Source organism: Artemia sp. Qi Xiang Cuo, chromosome 12, assembly GCF_049724085.1.
Source record: "Artemia sp. Qi Xiang Cuo chromosome 12, ASM4972408v1, whole genome shotgun sequence".
Taxonomy (NCBI): domain Eukaryota; kingdom Metazoa; phylum Arthropoda; class Branchiopoda; order Anostraca; family Artemiidae; genus Artemia; species Artemia sp. Qi Xiang Cuo.
In genome coordinates, this window is record NC_142805.1 from 10,449,626 (window position 1) to 10,475,237 (window position 25,612).

General features: G+C 36.8%; 1 protein-coding gene across 2 annotated transcripts in view; it reads right to left on the reverse strand.

Moving 5' to 3' along the window:
* The window catches only part of zormin (spectrin and immunoglobulin domain-containing protein zormin), a 168,240-nt gene extending 151,970 nt beyond the window's left edge, over positions 1–16,270 (reverse strand). For both annotated transcript variants that reach the window (XM_089097975.1, XM_089097974.1), the window contains exon 1: positions 16,022–16,270. In XM_089097975.1, the coding sequence (XP_088954101.1) occupies positions 16,022–16,252 (231 nt within the window). In that variant the 5' untranslated portion in view covers positions 16,253–16,270. The remainder of the gene's footprint in view (positions 1–16,021) is intronic.
* Between the last annotated feature and the right edge of the window lie 9,342 nt (positions 16,271–25,612).

Genomic DNA, 25,612 nt, shown 5'->3' on the forward strand with positions numbered 1-25,612 from the left:
AACCCAGAATAACCCCACTATCTAAAATACAAACATTGTAAAATATCAACAATCGACAACCCCACTTCTTGGAATAAAGCGATAATATTTCCTGTCTGGAAGAAGCTCAATGGTCAACAACCCAACCCGAATTCTCTTTATCAGAAGTTTACAGTTCTGTCAAATGCCCAGATGTGTATCTGCAGATTGTGCTGAATATAAGTTACCAATTTAGATTATTTGAGTCAGTTCGAATTCTGTATCTGTCCTCGCCATATGTACATTCACTGTATTATATGTATAAATAAACGCTTTACACTCTAAACATAATCTATGTGATGGTTAAAGGTTCTAGACATCCTCCACCAGTAGAACCCAAATACAAGGCTAACGCTACCGTAAGGCCCTAAAAAGTAGAGGTCTCACTGTGCAGAGAAATAGACAATTCACAGAAAGGTGAACAAAGAAACTTTACAATGTGGTGGCAGCGGTTTTTGCCGGAGAGGATTGCAGTTATCAATTTCTTTTGAGGCTCGTCACCTAAAGTGTCGTCGTTCCAGCTTCAGTTCCAGGTTCCAGTTCAGTTCCAGGTTCCAGGTTCCCGCTTCAATTTAAGGTTCCCGCTCCAGATTCCAGTTTTTGAAAAAAAAGTGAAGAACGTCGAAGGACAATTTACGAAAGTAAGTCATGCATTTTAAGTTCGCACGCGAGTAGGAAATCTGTTAGGAGTGTTGAATAACAATTTGTACTTGTTTTTAGAGCGTTGACTTAATTAATTTGTTTTACTAATATTTTTTTTCTCTCATTTAAAATGAGCGCAATTCCAATTTCAGATCCTTCATATCCTGAATTTTACAAAGATATTGCTTCATCCTTTTTCAAAGGAATAAGAAGTAAAGGTTTAAATATCCCTTTGAATTTTGATTCTTCAAGTCGGGACTATAATCCCACTTTAATCGTAAAATTTTTGACTACTGTGGGTAATTTAATGGCAAAAGAAAATGCCACGGTAAGAAGTAGTGTAAATATGGGGGATAATTCTGAGGATGATATAACAGATAAACCTATTGAGGATAAGACCAAAAAGGAGAATTTGAATCAAAGAGTAACTGGGTCAGTAATGGATCTCCTGGGAAATATTCCAGTTCTTGAAAATGCAAAATTTATAAAACCTTTTGTTAGCCAATTGAGAAGGGTAAAAAAATTGCTAGGCTGGTCAGACGCGCAGACGATAGATGCAGTACCGCTTAGAGTAACAGGGCCATTACTTAATTTTTTTGAGGATAGAGATTCCTCCAATACTATCAATTTAGAGGAACTTGAAAAGGAAATGACGCAGGCATATTTACCAGGAAAGACAGCTGGAAAGAAATTCAAAGATTTAGCTGAATTGAGGCAATTATCCAATGAAACAGTGTATCAGTTTTATAAGAGGGTGGAGATTGCCACAAAATCATATCGATCTGGGTATGGCGTATCAGTAGGTTATTCTGATAGTATAGGCCTGGATTGTTTTATTGAAGGGTCGAGACTAAATATTAAAAGATATTTATTAGAATACCATAATGATTATGATTCTGATTATGAAGCGTAGCGTTTTAAAACTATTGAAAACGCAATTGGTGAAGAAAAGCAGAAATTTTTTTTCAGAAATCGTAAATACTGAATTTCGTTGGACAGGACAGAATGAAGGACTCCGTCAGAACTGGCCTGACGTAAAACGTGACCAAGGGGATAGGTAGATTTTTTTTTAGTGCAGAATGTAGGGATCATATTAGGAATTTAAGCAGAAATTTTAGGAAAAAAAACTTATGACGAGAAACTGACAATTTTTTTATAAGGCACTGATCTAGAAAGGCGTATTATCAAGAGAGACGAGAAATTTATTATTAAAAACCGACGTAATGAGGCGTTGTGTCGAGAGAGATGAGACTGGTGAAGGGGCGAACTATGGTTGACCGAGGAACCAGATAACTGAGAATTCATTAGGAACCAACGTAATGAGGCGTTGTGTCGAGAGAGATTTGGCTGGTGAAGGGGCGGACGACGGTCGACCGACGGACCAGCGGTTAACGGGTTCAGAGGATCCTGAGAAAGGAAGGTCTGAGCGGTTAACGGGTTCAGAGGATCCTGGGAAAGGAAGGTCTGAGCTCCCATGGGCGAAGAGAGAGGTAGGCGGTGGATCACCGAACCTCGAAAACCTTGCAGGTTTCGTACCATGGAAAATAGTCGACAGGGCGAAAAAGAGCGTGCCAGAAGTCGACAGGGCGGAAAAGAGTTCCGTGCCAGAGAGAAAAATAGTAGACAGGGTGGAAAAGAGTTCCGTGCCAGAAGTCGACAGGGCGGAAAAGAGTTCCGTGCCAGGGGGAATGACAGATAACCATTTTGTGTCTTGGCTGTTGAAAATTTTTGACGGCCTGTTTCTGAAGAAAGGTGTTCTTTATTGTTATCCGCTAGGAGGCGTTGGCAAGGACAAAGGGATCCCTAGAACAGCTAAAATGGTCTTGCCAAGTGTCCTAGTAGATTCGGCAATAAAACTGGCTCATGATAGGAAAACAGAGAAAATCTCAAAGAGTACAATATAATAAAAACGCTGTAGAACAACCAGTTTTTCGAGAAGGGGACTTAGTTTGAGGATAGCTTATTATAGAGAGTATTGAAACAATTATTGACATAAGTAGAGTAAGATGATTATAGAGATTAGTATGTTATTGTAGTATAAACGGTGTTGGGAATTGATGTCAAAATGAGGATGTAGCTAGTTTTTATGCTGATTCACTAGGCAGGAGAAATTCTTTCTTTGAAATAGGAAAAATAGAAAGATAAAAATGACAAGCGAAAGATGTTTGACCAACCTTTTTCAAATGATGTATTTACTTCCTTTTGATATCTTATGGATAGTAAAATAACCTAATAATTTGGAAAAAAAAAGAAAAGAATTAAGGTTCTGGTATATGGAAAATAAAAGAAAATCTCATTGAGTTTCTGTTGAAGATTATCATTTTTGTTTAAGCGTTATGTTCAAACTTAAATTCTTTAAAAAGATATTCTGACGATGTGCAAATTTTTATATTAGGTGTAGCTATGCGAATTTTATGCGAACTTAGCTTGACAATATAAAGTGAAATGAAAGTGCCAATTGGGAAAATATTTTCCTGTGTCTTGTTGATTCAGTTTTAGTGTCAGTATTTTATTTTATGTTTTTGTTAAGTGTACCTTTGTTTGAGGATAGAAAATCGTTTTTTTTTTTGGAAAAAAAAAGATTTTCAAAACCCCGGAGAAAATCTATAAACTTTGGAAATAGGTTTTTCTTGGTTAAAACCAATAATTAAAATTATAAGTATATGTCGGAAATTCATATGTATAATTCTTCCCAAGGTCACTTGAACCCAGAATAACCCCACTATCTAAAATACAAACATTGTAAAATATCAACAATCGACAACCCCACTTCTTGGAATAAAGCGATAATATTTCCTGTCTGGAAGAAGCTCAATGGTCAACAACCCAACCCGAATTGTCTTTATCAGAAGTTTACAGTTCTGTCAAATGGCCAGATGTGTATCTGAATATAAGTTACTAATTTAGATTATTTGAGTCAGTTCGAATTCTGTATCTGTCCTCGCCATATGTACATTCACTGTATTATATGTATAAATAAACACTTTATACTCTAAAAATAATCTATGTGATGGTTAGAGGTTCTAGACATCCTCCACCGGTAGAACCCAGATAATAGGCCAACGCTACCATAAGGCCCTAAAGAGAAGAAGTCTCACTGTACAGAGAAGTAGATAATTCACAGAGAAGTGAACAAAGAAAGTTTACAGTAATGAAAATGTTAATATTATTTGATTTATTAAAGTTATAAAAAAAAACATTTATATTTTTTCAGTAAAGTGCGAATTATGTTCTGGCCTTGGGAAGGCAGAGGAGTTTTGAACCCTACTCACGAATTTCTGCTCGTTTTGAGTTTGACTCGGTTATTTATTGTAATTTCTGTTCGTTTTGGGTTTCATTTATTTATTAGGGCACTAGCCATTTCAATTTCCAATCGAAGTGGAAAGATTAAATTCGATTGAAAAGATGAATTTCCAGTCGAATGAGTCCTTTTTGAAGTTTCTATGACAACGCTTACTATGAAAACCTTATTTGCCCCAAGGGTATAAGTTATAATCCTTGCCCTGAGGACTGTGGTTGGGTTGTCATCATCAAAGACCAAGTTTCCAGAACTTTCAACTGCGTTGAACAAAATGGCCATCTCAAAATTTTGATTGGATGTATTTGGATAAATGGTGGGATTGTTGCCGTCCAATTACTTTCGACTATTAAAAAGGGCATTAGCCATTTCAATTTCCAATCGAATATGTCCTTTTTGAAGTTTCTACGACAACGCTTTCTATGAAAACCTTATTTGCCCCCAGGGTATAAGTTATAACCCCTACCCTGATGACTGTGGTTGGGTTGTCCTCATCAAAGACCAAGTTCCCAGAACTTTCAACTGCGATAAACGAAATAGCTATCTCAAAATTTTGATTGAATGTGTTTGGAGGAAAGGTGGGCGTGAAAGGGGGGCTAGTTGCCCTCAAATTACTTTCGCTATTAAAAGGTGCACTAGACCTTTGAATTTCAAATCGAATTAGCCTTTTCTCAAGTTTCTACGACGAAAATTTCAGTAAAAACTTATATGACCCTAGGACATAACTTATAACCCTTGCTCTGAAGACTGTGGAGGGAGTGTCCTGCTCAAAGGTATAATTTACTGAATTTTAAACTGCGTGGTACAAAATAGCTATCTCAAAATTTTGATTGGATGTGTTTAGGGAAATGGCGAGCATGGAAGGGGTGTTAGTTGCCTTCCAATCACTTTAGACTATTAAAAAGGGCACTAGCCATTTAAATTTCCAATTGAATGAGCCCTTTTTGAAGTTTCTACGGAAACACGTTCTATAAAAACCTTATATACCCCCAGGGCATAACTTAAAATCCTTGCCCTGAGGGCTGTGGGGGGGGGGGGGGGGCTGTCAACCGCAAAGACCTAATTTCCACAACTTTAAACTACGTTGAACAAAATGGCTATCTTAAAATTTTGATTGGATGTGTTTGGGAAAAAGGTTGGCGTGAGAGGGGGTTAATTGCCCTCCAATCACTTTTGACTATTTAAAAGGGCACTAGCCCTTTGAATATATAAGGAGAATAGTTTAAATAGAACATTGGGTTTCCAATTGAATGAACCTTTTTTGAAGTTCCTCTGACAACGCTTTCTATAAAAAACTTTCTATGCCCCCAGGACATAACTTACAACCCTTACCCTGACGGCTGTGGGGGAGTGACCTCCTTAAAACATATTTTCTATATGGCAATCAACTACGCTGAACAAAATGGCTATCTCAAAATTTTGATTGCATTTGTTTTGAGAAATGGTGGGCGTGGAAGGGGTGTTAGTTGCCTTCCAATCACTTTCGGCTATTAAAAAGGGCACAAGCCGCTCCAATTTCCAATTGAAAGAGCCCTTTTTGAAGTTTCTAGGACAACTTCTTCGATACGAAGTGCCCTGGTCTAAAGGAAAAAAAAATAATAAATAATACATTGTGCCAACATCGGCCTTATATGCCCCCAGGGTATAACTTACAACCCTTGCCCTAGGGGTTGTGGGAGAGTGACCTCCTGAAAAACATATTTTTAATTTGAAAATCAACTAAGCTGAAAAAAAATGGCTATCTCAAAATTTTGATTGGATGTGTTTGGGGAAATGGTGGGCGTGGACTGTGTGTTACCTGCCTTCCAATCACTTTCGACTATTCAAAAGGGCACTAGCCATTTTAATTTTCAATCGAATGAGCCCTTTTCGAAATTTTTACGACAACTCCTTCGATACGAAGTTTCCTGGTATGGAAAAAGAAGAAGAAGAAAAAATAATACATTGTGCCAACATCGTTCTTGACGTTTCGTAGGGCACAAGCTCTTCTAATTTCCAATCGAATGAGCTCTTTTTGATGTTTCTACAACATCAATATCTATAAGAACCTTATATGCCCCCAGGGCATAACTTACAGCTTTTGCCCCGAGGGCTCTGAGGCGGTTATCATCCTCAAAGACCTAATTTCTAAGACTTTTAACTATGTTGAAGAAATAGCTGTCTAAAAATTTTGATTGGATGTGTTTGGGGAAAAGGTGGGCGTGAGATGGTTTTTTTTTTTCCTTCAATCACTTTCGACTATTAAAAAGGGCACTAGCCCTTTTGAATTTCCGATCGATAAAGCCCTTTTTCAAAATTCTACGCCAAAGTTTTCAATAAAAACCTTATATGCCCCAAGGCCATAACTTACAACCCTTACCCAGAGGGCTGAAGGGGAGTGTTATCCTCTTAGATATAATTTCCGGCCCTTAGAACATATTTTAAATCTTGAAATCAACTACTTTGAACAAAATGGTTATCTCAAAATTTTGATTCGATATGTTTGGATAAATGGTGGGCGTGGAAGGGGTGTTAGTTGCCTTCCAATCACTTTCGACAACTAAAAAGGGCACTAGCCATTTCAATTTCCAATCAGATGAGCCCTTTTTGAAGTTTCTATGACAACGTTTTCTTTGAAAACCTTATTTGCTAACAGGGCATAACTTATAACCCTTGCCCTGAGGGTTCTTGGGGGGTTGTCATCCTCAAAGATCTACTTTCCGAAATTTTCAACTACGTTGAACAAAATTGCTATCTCAAAATTTTGATTGGATATGTTTGGGGAAAAGCTGGGCATGAGAGGGCGATTAGTTGCCCTCCAGTCACTTTTGACTATTAAAAAGGGCACTAGCTCTTTTTTCCAATCGAACGAGCCTTTTTGAAGTTTTTTGCGACAACACCTTCTATAAAAAACGTTATATGCCCCCAGGGCATAACTTACAACCCTTGCCTTGAGGGCTGTGGGGGAGTGTTCTCTTCAAAAACATAATTTATATGTGGAAATCAACTACGCTGAGAAATGGCTATCTCAAAATTTTGATTGGATGTGTTTGGGGAAATGGTGGGCGTGGAAGGGGTGTTTTCTGCCTTCCAATCACTTTCGACTATTAAAAAGCGCACTAGCCATTCCAATTTCCAATCGAATGAGCCCTTTTCGATGTTTTTATGACAACTCCTTCGATACGAAGTGCCCTGGCATGGAAAAAAAATATATTGTGCCAACATCGTTCTTTACTTAGGCACCGCTATTATGCTGCCTATGAAAAAGGGCAATTTCAATTTCCAATTAAATGAGCCCTTTTTAAAGTTTCTACGACAACGTTTTCTTTGTAAATCTTATTTGCCAACAGGGCATAACTTATAACCCTTGCCCTGAGGGTTCTTGGGGGGTTGTCATCCTCGAAGACCTAGTTTCCGGAATTTTGAACTACGTTGAACAAAATTGCTATCTCAAAATTTTGATTGGATGTGTTTGGGGAAAAAGTGGGCGTGAGAGGGTGATTAGTTGCCCTCCAGTTACTTTTGACTATTAAAAAGGGCACTTGCCCTTTTTTCCAATCAAACGAGCTTTTTTGAAGTTTCTGCGACAACACCTTCTATAAAAAACCTTATATGCCCTCAGGGCATAACTTACAACCCTTGCCTTGAGGGCTGTGGGGGAGTGTTCTCTTCAAAAACATAATTTATATGTGGAAATCAACTACGCTGAGAAATGGCTATCTCAAAATTTTGATTGGATGTGTTTGGGGAAATGGTGGGCGTGGAAGGGGTGTTACCTGCCTTCCAATCACTTTCGACTATTAAAAAGTGCACTAGCCACTCCAATTTCCAATCGAATGAGCCCTTTTCGATGTTTTTACGACAACTCCTTCGATACTATGTGCCCTGGCATGGAAAAAAAAATATATTGTGCCAACATCGTTCTTTACTTAGGCACCGCAATTACGCTGCCTATGAAAAAGGGCAATTTCAATTTCCAATTAAATGAGCCCTTTTTGAAATTTTTACAACAACTTTCTATATAAACCTTATATGCCCCCAGGGCATAACTTACAACCCTCGCACTGAGGGCTCTGAAGGGGTTATCATCCAAAAAGACCTAATTTCCAGAACTTTCAACTACGTTAAACAGAATGGATATCTCCAAAATTTTGATTGGATTTGTTTGGGAAAATGTTGGGCGTGAGAGGGGCTTTAGTCGCTATCCAAATACTTTCAACTATTAAAAAAGGCACTAGCCCTTTCAATTTCCAATTGATTGAGCCTTTCTGAAGTTTCTACGACAACGCTTTCAATAAAAGCTTTATATGCCCCCAGGGCATAACTTACAACCCTTGCCCTGACGGCTGTGGGGGAAGGGTTAGCATCCTTAAAGACCTAATTTCCAAAACTTTCAACTACGTTGAATAAAATGGCTATCTAAAAGTTTTGATTGGCTGTGTTTGGGGAAAAGGTGGGCGTGAGAGCGGGGTTAGTTGCCCTCAAATCACTTTCGACTATTAAAAAGGGCACAAACCACTCCAATTTCCAATTGAATGAACTATTTTCGAAGTTTCTACGACAACTCCTTGGATACGAAGTGCCCTGATCGAAAGGAAAAAAATATAAATAAATAATTTTGCAAACATCGTTCTTATATACCCCCAAGGACATAACTAAAAACCCTTGCCCTGAGGGTTGTGGGAGAGTCTCCTCCTCAAAAAAATATTTTCTATTTGGAAATCAACTATGCTGAACAAAATGGCTATCTCAAAATTTTGATATGATGTGTTTGGGGGAATGATGGGTGTGCGGGATGGGCTAGTTGCCCTCCAATTACTTTCGACTATTAAAATAGGCACTAGCCCTTCCAATTTCCAATTGAATGAGCCCCTTTCGAAGTTTCTACGACATCTCCTTCTTTAAAAACCTCATAAGCCCCCAGGGCATAACTTACAACCCTTGCCCTGAAGGCTGTGGGGGAGTGTCCTCCTCAAAAACATAATTTCTATCTGGAAATCAACTACGCTGAGCAAAATGGCTATCTCGAAATTTTGATTGGATGTGTTTCGGGAAATGGTGGGCGTGGAAGAGGTGTTAGTCGCCTTCCAATAACTTTCGACTATTAAAAAGGGCACAAGCCACTCCGATTTCAAATTGAATGAGACCTTTTCAAAGTTTCTACGACAACTTCTTCGATAGAAAGTGTCCAGCTCAAAAGAAAAAAAAAATACTAAATAATACATTGCGCCAACATCGTTCTTATATGCCCCCAGGGCAGAACTTAAAACCCTTGCCATGAGGGTTGTGGGGGAGTGTCCTCCTCAAAGACATATTTTTTATCCGGAAATCAACTACGCTGAACAAAATGGCTATCTATAAACTTTGATTGGACGTGTTTGGGGAAATGATGGGCGTGGGGGGGGGGGGGTAGTTGCCCTCCAATCACTTTCGACTATTAAAAAGGGCACAAGCCATTCCAATCTCCAATCGAATGAGTCCTTTTCGAAGTTTCTACGACAACTGCTTCGATACGAAGTGCCCTGATATGGAAAAACCAAAAAAAAAAATATATATTGTGCCAACATCATTCTTTAATTAGGTAGCGCTATTGCGCTGCCTAAACACCCAAGAAGTTTAATATGTATGATCTAAGAAAACCGGTTTCTGTCTGCATTTTGAGATAATTAGCTTAGTCTCAGTGAGATAGACTACAATGGAGGTATATTTTAAATGTATGACATTCCCTTCATGTTCAGGTGCAACGATATAATCTAGGAATGACATACAGAGAGCGATTTTAGTAAGGGGTGAGGTGAGTGCTGAAAATAATGTTCAATCTATGTAAGCTATTTGTTTTGTTTGTTTTTTATTTTTTGTAACCATCACCCTTTTGGCTTTAGAGCGTTAAGTATCTAAAATATTTAATATCTATTATGTGTATTATTATGTTTGTATTGTTTTTGCTTTTGTAATTATTATGTTATTTAATTGTTATTTTTTTTTAATATGTTATTTTATTATGTTATTTATTACTGCGTTTTTATCGTTGTGTGTTATTATCATGTGTTATAATTTTGTGTTCAGGTGTTTATTTTTTCTTTTTTTGCCATGGCCCAAAGAGGCTTTGGTTTTGCAATAAAATATCTATATATCTAGAAATCTGATCTTTTTAGTTAATGTGAATAATGTTTTAGACCACACTGTCTGTTCACTTATAAATAAAAAGCAAAATTTAGAAACATGTAACAACAGGTAAACCCTGCTAGTCACCAAAATAAAAAAAAAGAAGAAAAACAAGGAGAGCATCCAGGAAGTTCTTGTGGCGGACCTTTTTTTGTATGGTATGCCATGTAAATACATGAAAGGGATTAGTGCTATGTACGAGAGCCCCATTGGTGCAGTTAAGGTAGGAAATGTGGTCAATAGCTCGTCTCGTAATGAATCAGGAGTCATGCAGGATTGTGTTCTAACCCCATTTAAACGTAATATTTCAATTATATATTGAAAGGGCTAGTGCCATTTTTAATAGTCGAAAGTGATTGAAGGGCAACCAACCCCCCTCACACCCACCATATGCCCAAACACATCAAATCAAAACTTGAGATATCCATTTTGTTCAACGTAGTTGAAAGTTCTGGAAATTAGGTCTATTAGGATGATAACCCCCTCAAAGCCCTCAGTGGAAGGGTTGAATGTTATACCCTGGGGATATATAAGGTTTATATAGAAAGTTGTTGTAGAAATTTAAAAAAGGCTCATTTGATTGGAAATTCAAAAGGGCTAGTGCCAATTTTAATAGTCGAAAGTGAATTGAGAGTAATTAGCCCCCCTCTCACACCCACCATTTCTCCAAACACATTCAATCAAAGTTTAGAGATGGCCAGTTTGTTCAACGTAGTTGAAAATTCTTGAAATTATATATTTGAGGATGACAAACCCCCCAGAGCTCCCCAGAGCAAAGGTTGTAAGTTATGCCCTGGGGACATATAAGGCTTTTTATAGATAGCGTTGTCGTAAAAACTTCAAAAGGGGCTCATTCAATTGGAGATTGAGATGGCTAGTGCCCTTTTTAATAGTCAAAGGTGATTGGAGGGTACCCCCGATGCCTTCCGATGGCCATAACATAATTTGCACTCTACTGAAAAAAATACTGATCTTTTTAGTTAATTAATTTAAAAAACTGTTTCCACGAAATGAGTTTTTCAAAGAAAAGTAAAGAACTCCATTAAACAAAAAACGAGCAAAAATGAAATAAAATAATCTACCAAGCGTGAAACTACCACAAATCAGTATCGATAAGTAAATGAAATCCAAAACGAGCAGAAATTACAATAATTAACCGAGTCAAACTCAAAAGGAGCAGAAATTAACAAAAGTTGGGCGCAAAACCCCAATGCCTTCCCTTGGCCAGAACAAAATTTGCACTTTACTGAAAAAATATAAATTTTTTTACTTTTATAACTTTAATAAATCAAATAATATTAACATTTTGATTTCTAAGTATCAGTATATGTATATTAAACTAACAACGCACATTAATTTGTATTTTTTCAGTGAACTGCAAATTTTGTTCTGGCCTTGGGAAGGCATAGGGGTTTTCGACTATTAAAAAGGGCACTACACATTCAATTTCCAATCGAATGAGCCCCTTTTGAAGTTTCTACGACAACGCGTTATATAAAAACCTTATATGCCCCCCGGAGCATAACTTACAGCCCTTGCCCTGAGGGCTGTGGGGGGGGGGTGGTGCCATCTTCAAAGACCTAATTTCCAGAACGTAAAACTACGTTGAATAACATGGGTATCTCAAGGTTTTGATTGGATGTGTTTGGGGAAAAGGTGGGCGTGAGAGGCGGGTTAGTTGCCCTCTAATCACTTTTGAGTATTAAAAAGGGCACTAGCCCTCTGAATATCCAATTGAAAGAGCCTTTTTTAAAGTTCCTACGACAACACCGTCTGTAACAACTTTTATTCCCCAGGGCATAACTTACAACCCTTGCCCTAAGGGCTGTGGGGGATTGTCCTCAAAAACATAATTTCTATCTGGAAATCAACTACGCTGAACAAAATGGCTGTTTCAAATTTTGATTGGATGTGTTTCGCGAAATGGTTCGGGTGTAAGGGGTGTTAGTCGCCTTCCAATCACTTTCCACTATTAAAAAGGGCACAAGCCACTACAATTTACCATTCAATGAGCGCTTTTCGAAGTTTCTACGACAACTTCTTCGATACGAAGTGTCCTGCTCTAAAGGAAAAAATTAATAAATAACACATTATGCCAATATTGTTCTTATATGCCCCTAGGACATAACCTAAAACCCTGGCCCTAAGGGTTGTGGGGAGTGTCCTACTCTTTACTTAGTCCCCGTTTCTTGTCTCGTTCTCAAGTGACCCCGTTCTTTACTTAGGCAGCGCGATCTTGCTACCTATGATTTATACAATAACTTTCTACATAAACCTTATATGCCCCCAGGGCATAACTTACAACCCTTGCACTGAGGGCTCTGAGTAGGTTATCATCCTAAAAGACCTAATTTCCAGAACGTTTAACAACGTCGAACAAAATCGATGTCTCAAAATTTTGATTGGATATGTTTTGGGAAATGGTGGGCGTGAGAGGGGCGTTAGTCGCTATCCAATCACTTTGAACTATTAAAAAAGGTACTAGCCCTTTCGATTTCCAATTGAATGAGCTCTTTTGAAGTTTTTACGCCAACGCTTTCAATAAAAACTTTATATGCCCCCAGGGCCTAACTTACAATCCTTGCCCTGAGGGCTGTGGGGGAGGTGCTGTCATCCTTAAAGCCTTAATTTCAAAAACTTTCAACTACGTTGAATAAAATGGCTATTTAAAAATTTAGTTCGGATGTGTTTGGGGAAAAGGCGGGCGTGAGAGGGGGGGGGGGGTTTAGTTGCCCTCAAATCACTTTAGACTATTAAAAAGGGTACAAGCCCTTTGAATTTCAGATCGAATGAACCCTTTTTCAAGTTTCTACGACAAAGATTTCAACGAAAATCTTATATGCCCCAAGGGCATAACTTATAATCCTTGCCCTGAGGGTTGTGGGGGAGTGTCCTCCTCAAAAATATATTTTATATCTGGAAATCAACTACGCTGAACAAAATGGCTATCTCAAAATTTTTATTGGATGTGTTTGGGGGAATGATGGGAGTGGGGGGGGCTAGTTTCACTCCAATAACTTTTGACTATTAAAAAGGGCACTAGCCCTTTAAATTTCCTATCGAATGAGCTTTTTTTGAAGTTTTTACGACAACGTCTTCTTTAAGAACCTTATATGCCCCCAGGTCATAACTTAATACCCTTGCCCTGAGGGCTGTGGGGGAGTGTCCTCCTCAAAAACATATTTTTTATCTGGAAATCAAACTACCCTGAACAAAATGGCTATCTCAAAATTTTGATTGGATGTGTTTGGGGGAATGATGGGAGTTGGGCGAGGGAGGGCTAGTTGCCCTCCAATAACTTTCGACTATTAAAAAGGGTACTAGCCCTTCGAATTTCCAATCGAATTAGCCTGTTTTGAAGTTTCTACGACAACGCCTTCTATATAAACCTTATATGCCTCCAGGGCATAACTAAAAATCCTTGCCCTGAGGGCTTTGGGGGAGTGTCCTCCTCAAAAACATATTTTCTATGGGGAAATCAACTACGCTGAACAAAATGGCTGTCTCAAAATTTTGATTTGATGTGTTTGGGGAAATGATGGGCGTGGGGAGGGGCGGTTAGTTTCCCTCCAATCGCTTTTGACTATTAAAAAGGGCACTAGAACTCTCAATTTCCAATCGAATGAGCCCTTTTTGAAGTTTCTACGACGACCCCTTCCATATGAAGTGCCCTGCTCTAAAGAAAAAAAAAAATAAATAGTAAATTGTGCCAACATCGTTCTTATATGCCCTCAGGGCATAAATTAAAACCCTTGCCCAGAGGGTTGTGGGGGAGTGTCCTCCTCAAAAACATATTTTCTATGCGAAAATCAACTACGCTGAACAAAATGGCTATCTCAAAATTTTGATTGGATGTTTTTGGGGGAATGATGGGCGTGGGGGGGGGGGGGGCTAGTTGCCCTCCAATCACTTTTGACTATTAAAAAGGGCACTAGCCACTCCAATTTCCAATTGAATGAGCCCTTTTCGAAGTTTTACGACAACTTGTTCAATACGAAGTGCCCGGGTATGGAGAAAAAAAAAAACACATTGTGCCCACATCGTTCTTTACTTTGGCAGCGCTCGCGCGCTGCCTATAATGTTAATAATTTTTTAGACCACACTGTCTGTTCACTTATAAATAAAAAGTCAAAATTTAGAAACATGTAACAACAGGTGAACCATGCTAGTCACCAAAATAAAAAAAGGAGAAAAACAAGGACAGCATCCAGGAGGTTTTTGTGGCGGACCTATTTTTTATGGTATGCCATATAAATACATTAAAGGGATTAGTGCTATGTACGAGAGCCCCATTGCTGCAGTTACGGTAGGAAATTCGGTCAACAGCTCGTCTTGTAATGAATCAGGAGTCATGCAGGATTGTGTTCTAACCCCATTTAATCGTAATATTTGACAGACTTTGTCCTGAGGAACACAGCAAAAGCTATGGAACAGTAAAAAATTAAATGAGAAAGTAAAACTCTCATAGGTTATGAACGTGATTTGAACGTTTTAAATAAAAACGTTTTAATTTAAATGATTTTTTTGCCTCCAAAAAATGATTTTTGGAGGCACTGAGAGTTCAGGGCACAAGAATGGGTTTGAAAATTAATTTTAGGAAGATGAAGTAGCTTAAATTGGAATAAATGATGTTGAATAGGTAACAAAACCTGACGCAACGAAAAGATCGATCAGCTGGATAGCTTCAAATACCTGGGTAGTAAGGATGGTGGATAAAGATGGGTAGTAAAGATTAATGAGGATGGTGGATGTAATGATAGTGTAAGAAGAAGACTAGCCAAGGCTCAGGGTGTTTTGTTTTCAAAGTTGAAAAAGCTTGGAAGAACAGGAAGCTAAGTTGTGACTTAAGACTAGAATATTGGAAGCTATAGTAATGAAAGTGGTAAAGAATGGCTCTGAAGCGTGGGGGCTTCGGATGATTCTGGAGGATTTGTTAGGTATTTTCAAGAAGAATTGTCTACGAATATTTTAGGTTTAACTGAGTTAACCCGTTTGACTGACTGGTTTAACCCGTTGAACCAGTTTAACTCATTTAACTGAGTTCTGTCCCAGCTCCTAGGGCTATTATGAAAGAATGTTTGAGATGGCTAGGACACGTTTGGTGGATGAAGGACGACAAATTGCCCAAGATTATCCTTTTTGGTCATTCATCTAGGGCCCAAAAAACAGCAGGTCGTCCTGAATGAGGTGAGTAGAGGTCGTAAGAAAGGATTTGAAGAAAAACAAAACTTTTTGAGAGGATGTAAAGAGGGAAACTTTGAAAAGGATGAGATGGAGGATGAGCGCACGCAGCTCTGTTGGCCTTAGGCGGCCTGGTTCTGGATTTAATCGTTAGCAGTGGTAGAAGTAGAAGTATTATCAAAGGAGGAGGCTACCTATTTTGACACAAATACCACCACCCCCCCCCACCACTAAAGAATTTCTCTGTCTCACAAGTTTGTCTAGGTAAAAACCCTTATTTATGAACATTAGACAAAGTTCATGGGATTTAAACCTCCTCCTCTTTATACTTTTATTATGCCCCACCCAGTGGCATCGATTCCCAAAATTTAGTGGCGAAGAGTAAAACAATATTTGAAAAAATTTGCCGGGGGGCAAATTTGACATTTTTGTCTATTTTTCAATGAAACCACCAAAAAGGCCTTTTCAATAAAATGCCCCCAAAAAGGTTTATTTCAATATCTAGGGTGGGGGCCTCTGCCCCACTCCTCTAGATCCTTTCAACTGGTGCATCTGTCTTTTGCATATTTCAGAATTATCATTTACCTGTAACTAGACTTTAAGACAGGTTTTAGCTTTTGAAATCCAAGGTAAAAAATTCTTAACTTTTTTCGTATTTTATTATCTGTCTACGCTTGCTTAAATTAAAGTTTTGCCCTCTATTACATCTTACAAAATGTTCGTTTATTAGTAATTTACCTTCAAGACAGGTTCCAGCTTCTGGTGTTCAAGGCTCAAAAATTCGGCAGATGTTTGGGACTCTCCCAAGGAGTTCCTTTCCAGCAGAACTTTCTGCTTTTCCGTGAGAGATTTCTCCAAGCATTCTAATTCCTTTTTTACGACACATATAGCTGATATGTGCTCTAACAATGAACGTTTTTTCTTCCACAAAATTTCAACGTTAAGTCGATAATCATGGAGTCCTTCCATCCAAGCTTCCACTTTAGATATTGCTAAACACAAAAGGTATTAATGATATTATATCGGATAAGTTAAGATTTAATTGTAATTAAGAATTATAATTAATACCTTTTTATAATTAAAACTTTCAAAATTGGAAATGAATACACGCTCTACATCTGCAAATAGGGCAGAAATAGAATCACTGAAGAATAAGAAGGTGATTCTATATACAGTGATTCTGTATTTATTTTTTTCATTCAGGAAATTATATTCACTGTTAGTAAATATAATTTCTTGAATGAAAAAAAATAATCGAAAAAGAAAATAAGACTTAGTACTTTTTATAATGATATTTGTACTATAACAATGTGGGTCAAATCAGATGTCGTTTGATTAAGGCAATTGGTAAAGAGGGATCTGCTACAGGAACAATTTAATGGTTTTAATTTTTATTTCCAGTATTTAACTGAAACTCCTATTCCACTATTTGTAATTCTAATGCCTAATAAGAGCTGATAACTTCCTATTTCTCACGTTTTCGGATTTACATACTAAGCCACAAAAGTAGGACTGCCTCTTTGTACACTATTAACTAAAAAAAACAAGTTTTTTCAACTGCAAGTAAGGAGCGACATTAAAACTTAAAACGAACAGAAATTATTCCGCATATGAAAGGGGCTGTCCCCTTCTCAACGCCTCGCTCTTTACGCTAAAGTTTTTTATTGTTTTAACAAATAAAGTTGTGAGACAGAGTCAAACTTCAGCGTAAAGAGCGAGGCGTTGAGGAGGGGACAGCCCCTTTCATGTACGGAATAATTTCTGTTCGTTTAAAGTTTTAATGTCGCTCCTTACTTTCAGTTAAAAAGAACTTGTTTTTTTAGTTAATTTCTGAACGTTTGTGAATTAACGCAGTTTTGATTTTGGCTCACCGTACATGAATAATTAAAACGAAATTCGCATATTAATTTTTCTTTTTTTTTGGCTAATTGGCTTTTTCGAAATTTTGTTCAGACGTAACTTACGAATTAACTTTCGTAACGAATTTCTATATTCGTATGATTTTATTACGTAGATTAGGGAGTTCGCTCCCTAGTCAATACCTCGCTCTTTACGCTAAAGTTCGAATTTTGTTCGAATCACAAAACCCTGAATCACAAAGGCCGGTTAATTAGAATAGATATCTCTTTTTAAAGTACTAAAAAAACTTTAGCGTAAAGAGCGAGATATTGACTAGGGGGCGAACCATCTCATATACGTAATTATTTCTGTTCGTTTTAAGTTTTAATGTTGCTCCTTACTTTCAGTTGAAAAAAACTTGTTTTTTATTTAATTTCTGATCGTTTTTTAAATAATGCTGGGAAATTTTATGTAAGCAATGGGCAAAGTATATAACTTTGGGGGAACTGGGAGAACCTTCCCCCGGGAACTGTGGGGATTAAGTCATCATCAAAGACATATTAATTAGATTTTCGACTATGCTGAATAAAATGGCTATGTCAAAATTTTGATTGGGTGACTTCGTGATAAAATGAGCGTGGAAGATGGCCAAGTTGCCCTCCAATTTTTTTGGTCACTGAAAAAGGGCACTAGAACTTTTAATTTCCGTTCGAATGAGCCCTCTTGTAAAATTCTTGGACCAATGGATTGATATCGTTATCCCTGAAAAAAACAAAACAAATAAACACGTATGCATGATCTGTCTTCTGGCAAAAAATAAAAAATTCCACGTTTGTACAGATAGGAGCTTGAAGCTTCTACAATAGGGTTCTCTGATACTCTGAATCTGATGGTGTGATTTTCATGAAAGTTCTATGAATTTTAGGGGTTTTTTCTCCCTTTTTTTGAAAATAAGGCAAATTTTCTCAGTAAATTTTCGCGTAACTTTTGATGGGTAAGATTAAACTTAATGAAACTTATACATTTGAAATCAGCATAAAAATCTGATTCTTCTTATGTATCTATTGGTATCAAAATTCCGTTTTTTAGAGTTTCGGTTACCATTGAGCCGGGTCGCTCCTTACTTACAGTTCGTTACCACGGACTGTTTGATTATGCTGTACACTATGTACACTTCTCGCTATTTTCGCTTTTCTAAATATTTCTTTTAACCAATTGTGCCAAGAATTATGACTGGAATTAGTCGCATCTGACACAATGCCAGCGCTACTGGAGTATTTATCTCTGCATCAGCATATTTTACGAAATCTCTGCTGAGAATAGAAAAAAATGAATTTAAACAAAATATGTATATTTTATTCACAATTTAGAAATTTTATGTGCATGTATAAGTGGTACCAACCCATTCTCTTTTTCTATTGTTATCAGTTGTATCATGCAGCATCAGGAGACCGAGCTGTGCTTGTAAAGGGAATTAAAGACATAAAAACGATATTCAGTGTAACCCCTTCCGGAAATGTTCACCCTGATTTACACAATACAAACTTCTGCGTAATTGTTATACAATTCGTTTGTTCAAACAAAGATACAAAGGGGAAGGTGACTTTCAAACTCTAGGAGTCAATTTTTCCGTTCAATTGGCATCCCTGACAATTTTTGATTAATTTAAGGTTTCTGCCGCAATGATGCCAAGGATTTGTTCAGATTTTCTGGATATTCTTTGTCAAATAATGCCCAACGGATAAGTTGATAATTCTAACTTTAACTTAAAATTTTTCGAATACTTTCAAATTTTAAATGTGGAGAATATGTCGCTATATAATGTTATACAATCTGTGTGTAATACTTTGACTTATCCTGTATCTTTCCTTAGACAGCGTTATTGCGCTGCCAATGATTTTTGATTTGGCGTTATGTGGCCCGCTGATTTCAATGCTATTTAACAACATAAATCGGCGAACCCACAAACAAATCAATTTAGTAAAAAATCTTAAATAATACTTCAATAAATCACGTATATTAAAAGTTTAGTTCAACAAATTAAATCTTAAAGAGTCAAAATCCATTCAAAATTACGAGCATACGAATAGCACGATGCCCGGGGCTATTAGAGTGGAGCTTGGTTCAATTAAATAAAAAAAATTTAACTGAAAGCAAGGAGTAACACTAAAACTTAAAACGAACAGAAATTATTCCGTATATGAAAGGGGCTGTCCCCTCCTCAACGCCTCGCTCTTTACGCTAAAGTTTTAATTATTTTAAAAAACAGAGTTGTTAGAAAGAGTCAAACTCTAGCGTAAAGAACGAGGCGTTGAGGAGGGGACAGCCTCTTTTATATACGGAATAATTTTTGTTTGTTTTAAGTTTTAATGTCACTCCTTGCTTTCAGTTAAAAAAAAAAACCTTTTTTATTTAATTTCTGAATATTTTTGAATTAATGCATATTTTGATTTTTGGCTCACCGTAAATGAATAATTAAAATGAAATTTGTATATTAATTTTACTTTTTTTGTATAAATGGATTTCTCGAAAGTCGTTTAATTTTACTTACGAACGTTTTTATTAGTAATAAATATACGTAACTTACGAATAATTTTAGTAACGAACTTCTATATTCATATGTTTTTAATACATATATCAGGGGGGTTCACCCCCTAGTAAATAACTTGCTCTTTATGCTAAAGTTTAAATTTTGTTTCAATTCTTTAAAAATGACCCCTTAATCACAAAGGCTGTTAATTAGAATAAACAACTCTTATGAAAGTACTAAAAAAAACTTTAGCGTAAAGAGCGAGGTATTGACTAGGGGGTGAACCCAATCATGTACGTATTAATTTCTGTTCGTTTTAAGTTTTGATGTTGCTCCTTACATTTAGTTGAAAAACTTGTTTTTTTTTAATTTGATTTCTGATCGCTTTTTAAAATAATGCCGGGAAATCCGGCGCCCCCTTCATAGCAATGTCCCTTCCCCCTGAAAACTTCTTCCATGCAAAGATTCTCCCACGTAGCCCCTGAAATCCCGCCAATACGAGAAAAAACCTCCCCTGAAAACGTCTGTATACTTCCCAATAACCAGTACTATATGTAAAGATTGGGCAAAGTTCATAACTTGCAGCCCTTCCTCTGGGGACTCTGGGCATTAAGTCATCCTCAAAGACATAGTTATTATATTTTTTGACCATGCTGAAGAAAATGGCTATTTCAAAACTTTGATCGGGTGACTTTGGGAAAAAATTGGCGTAGGAGGGGGCTTAGCTACCCTCCAATTTTGTTACTTAAAAAGACACTAGAAATTTTAATTTTCCTTCGAATGAGCCCTCCCGCGATATTATAGGACCACTGTGTTGATACAATCACCCCTTGGGAAAAAACAACCAAAAAATAAAACAATAAAAAAAAACCAACAAATAAACACGCATCCGTGATTTTTCTTCTGGCAATAAATTCAAAATTCTGCATTTTTGCAGATAGGAGCTTGAAACCTCTAGAGTATGGTTCTCTGATACGCTGAATCTGATGGTATGATTTTCATTAAGGTTCTACAATTTTTAGGGAGTGTTTCCTCCTTTTTCGTAAATCAGGAAAATGTTCTCAGCCGCATAACTTTTGATAATTAGGACTAAACTTGATGAACTTATATATTTACCATCAGCATAAAAATTTGATTCTTTTGATGTATCTGTTGGTATCAAAATTCGTTTTTTAGAGTTTCGGTTACAATTGACCCGGGTCGCTCCCAGCTCATTTGAAAAAAAATTCAAATGAATTTACTGAAAAAAATCTGCATTGTCAGTTTAATATACGTATGCTGATATTTATTCCTTAAGATATTAATTTGTTTTTGATTTCTTAAAGTTATAAAATTGAAAACATTTAACAGAATTTTCATCAGCAAAGTACACATTTTATTCTGATTTTAGAAATCTTGGGGTTTGAAACACTACTATGGGGCATCGTGTGGGGGTGGCAAGGGGGGGGACTGCCCCTCCCCCAATAATGCGTAGGAAAAAATATTATACATCCCATGCCCTTTGACTATCCAGATATAGACCCTTCTTGTCCCCCAATAAAAATGCTGGAGGTTCGCTCCTGACCCTGCTCATATTCATTTCTGCTCGTTTTGAGTTTGACTCTTATTTGTTTTAATTTCCGTTTGTTTCATTTAATTTGGGTTTCATTTATTTATTGATACTGATTTGTGGTAGTTGATTTCCTGGTGGATTATTTTGTTCTATTTTTGTTCATTTTGGTTTAATGGAGTTCTTTACTTATTCTAAAACTTATTTTGTTGAAAAAGATTTTTAGATTAATTTCTGTTCGTTTTGAATTGACATAGTCTTTTTCAGAGAGAAAGACTGAGCCTCTTCTAAACTTAAAGAACCATACCTTCCATAAGAAACATAAATAACCCCTGGGCATAGCTTATAACCCTTGCTCATATCTTGGGATTTTTTCAACCCCAAAGACCTTGTTATATGATATTTTAAGCATTTTGAATAGAATAGCAGTCTTAAACTTTATATTAGATACATTCGGGACAATACAACGTGTGTGTGTGTGGGGGGGGGGGGGTAGCTGCCAACCGATCACTTTGACTCTTAATAATAACACTAGAGTATCTGATTACCATTCCAATGAGCCCCCTCCAAAGTATATATGACCATGCTTTCTATAAAAACCTTATGTCCCCAGGGCATAACTTACAACCCTTACCCTGAGGGATGGGGGTTTTGTCATCCTTAAAGACATAATTTCCAGACCGTTCCAATACACTGAACAAAATGGCTATATCAAAACTTTGATTAGAAGTGTTTTGGAAATTATAGGCGTGGGGGGGGCATTTGATCTTTGATCACTTTCTACTAATAAAAAAAAACACTAGTCTTCTCAATTTCAAATAAAATGTGCCCTTTTTGAAGCTTCTACGACAAAACTTTCTACAAAAACCTTATATGTTCCAAGGGAATAGCATATGACCCTTGTCCTAAGGGCTATGGGGTGGAGGATTGTCATACTCAAAGATATAATTTCCAGACCTTTCAACTACGTTGAACAAAATGCCGTATCAAAATGTTGATCAGAAATGTTTGGGAAAATGATGGCCGTGGGTGGGATTCTCCCTCCGAATAATTTAGACTGTTAAAAGGTGCAATAGCCCTTTCAATTTCCAATCGAATGAGCCCTTTTTGAATTTTTTACGACAACGCTTTCTATAAAAACATTACATGTCCCCAGAGCATAACTTACAATCTTAGCCCTGAGGTTGTGGGGAGGGCATAACTCTCAAAGACCTAATTTCCAAAACTTTCAACTACGTTGAACAAAATGGCTATCTCAAAACTTTGATTGGATGTGTTTGGGAAAATGGTGGGCGTGAGTATATAACAAGGTACCATTTCTACGAGGCCCCCGTACCAAACAGTTTTTTCTGTTAATTTTTGCAGGTCATTACACTCTTTGCCAAGAGGATTTCACGGGTAATTAAAGAATGAGATGCTTGCATCAACAATACAAAGAATAAGCTCAGATACTTAATAGATTTGACGTTTACAAGAGACATTGCTAGAGAGCATTCAATATCTTAATTGAAAAGTAACTATATAATGACAGTGTGACTTTAACTATAATTAAATATAAGATGTTAAATGAAAAATAACAAATTCAATATTTAAAAATATTGTCAATTTAAAAAGACATTTATGAAAAGTGTTTTGAGGGGGATGGGTTGAATAGAGGGGTGACTTGCACGAGGGTTCAGTTAAAGGGGATACAGTTGCACGGGGGTTTCGGTTAGACACGGGTTCAGGGAACAGGGGAGTCAGTGGCACGGGGGGTACCCCTTTTTTTCGAAAATCGGGCTCCCTGTTTTCAAAATCCCTTTTTCTTCTGAGGCTTGGAGCATTTGTGTCAACAATACAAAGAATAAGCTCAGATACTTAATAGATTTGACGTTTACAAGAGACATTGCTAGAAAGTATTCAATAGCTTAATTGAAAAGTAACGATAGAATGACATTGTGACTTGACCTAGCTTTACCTTGCCGATGTGATCTGTATAATACATAAGTAACGTTTTAAAAATATTGTCAATTTAAAAAGAAAGGGCTGAACAGTGGTCTGCGGGGGCGGGGGGGCATCGCGGGGGGACGGGACCACGGGGTCAGGTAACGGGGATCCCGGTTCACGGGGGGTGTCTGGTAGAACCGGGGTCAGGTAACCGGGGTTTGAGGGTCATGGGGGTTCTCACTTTTTTTCGAAAATCGAGCCCTCTGTTTTCAAAATTTCTTTTTCTTCTGAGTCTTGGAGCATTTGTGTCAAAAATACAAAGAATAAGCTCAGATACTTAATAGATTTGACGTTTACAAGAGACATTGCTAGAAAGTATTCAATAGCTTAATTGAAAAGTAACGATATAATGACATTGTGACTTGACCTAGCTTTACCTCGCCGATGTTATCTGTATAATAAATAAGTAACGTTTGAAAAATATTGTCAATTTAAAAAGAAATGGCTGAAAAGTGTTTTGAAGGGGATGGGTTGCATAGAGGGGTGACTTGCACGAGGGTTCAGTTAAAGGGGATACAGTTGCACGGGGGTTTCGGTTATACACGGGTTCAGTTACAAGGGGATTCAGTTGGGTTTTGGTTATACACGGGTTCAGTTACAAGGGGATTCAGTTGCACGGGGGTACCCCTTTTTTTCGAAAATCGGGCTCCCTGTTTTCAAAATCCCTTTTTCTTCTGAGGCTTGGAGCATTTGTGTCAAAAATACAAAGAATAAGCTCATATACTTCATAGATTTGACGTTTACAAGAGACATTGCTAGAGAGTATTCAATAGCTTAATTGAAAAGTAACAATAGAATGTCATTGTGACTTGACCTAGCTTTACCTCGCCGATGTGATCTGTATAATACATAAGTAACGATTGAAAATTATTGTCAATTTAAAAAGAAATGGCTGAAAAGTGTGTTGAGGGAGATGGGTTGCATAGAGGGGTGACTTGCACGAGGGTTCAGTTAAAGAGGATACAGTTGAACGGGGGGTTTCGGTTATACACGGGTTCAGTTACAAGGTGATTCAGTTGCACGGGGGGTATCCCTTTTTTTCGAAAATCGGGCTCCCTGTTTTCAAAATCCCTTTTTCTTCTGAGTCTTGGAGCATTTGGTGGATAGATATTAAACGTAATGAAATTTAGCACGGAGGTTCAGTTGTACAGGGTTTCAGTTATACAGGGATTCAGTTACATAGGGGTTCTTTGTGTTAAAAAAGTAGTTTTTGTATCTTTTAAAAGAACTTTACGAGACTCAGATGCCTAATTCCGTGTGATTTTTCTTTACTTGATGTCCATTAAAAACGAAATTTTTGTGTTAAATAAGTAGTTTTTATATCTTTTAAAAGAGCTTTACGGGGATTGAGAGAGTCAGCAGCCTAATTCAGAGTTATTTTTTTTAACTTTATGTTCATAAAAATCTATATTTTTGTGTTAATTAAGTAGTTTTTGTATCTTTTAAAAGATCTTTACGGGGATTGAGAGACTCAGTAGCATAAGTAAGTGTGATAGGTCTGTACTTTTTGTTCAATAAAATAGAATGAAGTATTTACATTTTTAAGTGTGTTTATCTATTAATAGTGAAGTAATGGGAGCGAGAGACTCAGGTGCATAATTCAGTGTGATTTTTATTTACTTGATTGTCATTAAAAACGAAATTTTTTTGTTAAATAAGTAGTTTTTGTATATTTTAAAAGAGATTTACGGGGATGGAGAGACTCAGTAGCATAAGTCCGGGTGATTTTTCTTTTCGTGGTTGTAAATAAAAAATAAAATAAGGTGTCATATAAGTATTTTTTGTATATTGTAAAAGGTCTTTACTGAGATTGAGAGAATCTGGTGCATAATTCCGTGTTATTTTTAAATACTTGGTTTTAATTAAAAAAGAATTTTTTCTGTTATATAATTAGTTTTTGTATATTTTCAAATAGCTTTACCGGGTTAGAGAGACTCAGTTGCATAATTCCATGGGTTTTTTATTTACTTGATGGTCATTAAAAAAAAGAAATTTTTTTTTTAAATAATTAGTTTTTATATCTTTTAAAAGAGATTTACGGGGATTGAGAGACTCATTTGCCTAATTCTTTGTAGTTTTTCCTTACTTGTTTGTAATTAAATAATAAATTTGTTCGTTAAATAAATAGTTTTTGTATCTTTTATAATAGGTTTACTGGGTTTGAGAGACTAAACTTACTATGTCATTGTGATTTTTATTTACTTGGTGGTCATTAAAATATAAATTTGTTTGTTAAATTAGTAGTTTTTGTATCTTTTATCAGATCTTTACGGGGTTGGAGAGACTTAAGTGCCTAATTCTGTGTGATTTTTATTTACTTGGTAGTCATTAAAAACGAAATTTTTGTGTTAAATAAGTACTTTTTCTATCTTTTAAAAGAGCTTTACGGGGATTGAGAGACTCAGTTGCCTAATTCCGTGTGATT